Genomic DNA, 1,597 nt, shown 5'->3' with positions numbered 1-1,597 from the left:
ATCTTTTTAATCAACTTTAGCATGGGTGGGTAAACTTTCTTACATATATATATTTGAAGGTCTTTTACATGCTATCTCAGCTAGCAGATAACCAAATTAGCTGTTAGCTAAACTAACGTTGGCTTTCCGGTGGAGGCTGACAGCAGACCACTACTGTGGAATAGATCGGGCATCTTAAATCCTCGTAAATCCGTATTATCATCTGCGCAGGACGGATCGTGCAGGCAGAACGGAGCGTGTACCGACAGCGCCTACCTAGAGGGCCTACCAAATGTATGTATGCCTTCTTTTTCGCGGCAGCCTGTTTGATAATTTAACTGTCCATGGTTTTATACAGTCTATGGCTCCAACTCACACAGGATGGTTGGCTGCTGTCAAATTGACACAAAGCACCGCTAGCCTTGTCAGGAAAATGAAGTTGACCCGCTGCATACTTTTTATAACATAATTTTTAAACTTTGGGCCTTATGGTGTTTTAGTTTGGAGCTAATTTTAAGTGATTTATATACTCTTGTGCAAGTTAATCCATAAGAATATGAATCTGGATTTTTTCAAGTCATAAAGTTATCAGATTCATGACTCTTTGTGTTAAAGAGTGTTACTTTAATAAAATAGAAATTAAATCAGCTGGTCATACAAATGTCCAGATTAAAAAACAAAAAGTTTTTACATAAAAAGATCACACAAACAATCATCTTTACCTTTTAAACACCACAATTTCAGCTATTTACCCACCCAATTAAATTAAATTAATAATTAAAGATATATTTAAATAAAAAAAATCTAAATTGCAGTGGATCTCTCAACTTGGTATAGCTGCTCAATAGAGACTGCATAGGGGTAACATTAGTGTGCAAGTCTGCTGTGAAAGTGCAAAAAAGATGAAGATGCTCAAATGATGTTGTGGAGGAGAGCGACAGCCAGAGCGATGAGGGTCAGCGATGAGAAGCAAACAGAAGCAGAAGATCCAGACATCATGAAAGGCTCTGTGTGTTTGAGCATCCAGTCCTTCTCCTCATGTAGACCCTGTTTGTCCAGCTCAGGACCCACCAGGCTCCGTATTGTCTCATAGTATTTATTCAGCCAGTGAAGCTGGAGCAAGAAAAGATCACTCTCAATGAAAGTCATAACCAAGCAGTACACTGCTGGCATTGGAAAAACAGGTATCAGTTGAACAGCGGATGACACACAAATTAAATATAAATATATATAATAATACTGTATCGTCCTGGTCTAAGGACAACTGCTCCACAGGGATAAAAAAATACAAAATAAATTAAAGAGTTACTGGCGGACGCCGCTCCTTGCCACCGTGCAGTTCAATGATAACTCACACAAGACTGCATTTCATTATCTGTGAAAGGGGGCGTGGCTGACTCATATGGGGGCGGGTCAAACCCTCACCATTGAAAAAGGAAGTCTCTGCTGAGTTCATTGACACCTCACACAAGACTCTACCTTAAATGGTTCAAATGTTATGAAAGGGGCGTGGCCTGAGTGAATGGGCGTGGTTAAAGTATAGGGGGCGGCTCAGTATCACATGTAGTTCACACATTAAAAGTTTCATGTAAAACGGATGATGTTTGTCATATAAGGC

General features: G+C 39.8%; 1 protein-coding gene across 2 annotated transcripts in view; it reads right to left on the bottom strand.

The window, feature by feature from the left end:
• Positions 1–582: 582 nt before the first annotated feature.
• The window catches only part of xpnpep2 (X-prolyl aminopeptidase (aminopeptidase P) 2, membrane-bound), a 15,809-nt gene continuing 14,794 nt past the window's right edge, over positions 583–1,597 (bottom strand). For both annotated transcript variants that reach the window (XM_032527851.1, XM_032527852.1), the window contains exon 21: positions 583–1,092. In XM_032527851.1, the coding sequence (XP_032383742.1) occupies positions 892–1,092 (201 nt within the window). In that variant the 3' untranslated portion in view covers positions 583–891. The remainder of the gene's footprint in view (positions 1,093–1,597) is intronic.

This window comes from Etheostoma spectabile, chromosome 10 (assembly GCF_008692095.1).
Source record: "Etheostoma spectabile isolate EspeVRDwgs_2016 chromosome 10, UIUC_Espe_1.0, whole genome shotgun sequence".
Lineage (NCBI taxonomy): Eukaryota > Metazoa > Chordata > Actinopteri > Perciformes > Percidae > Etheostoma > Etheostoma spectabile.
This window is presented reverse-complemented; position numbering and strand designations above follow the sequence as displayed.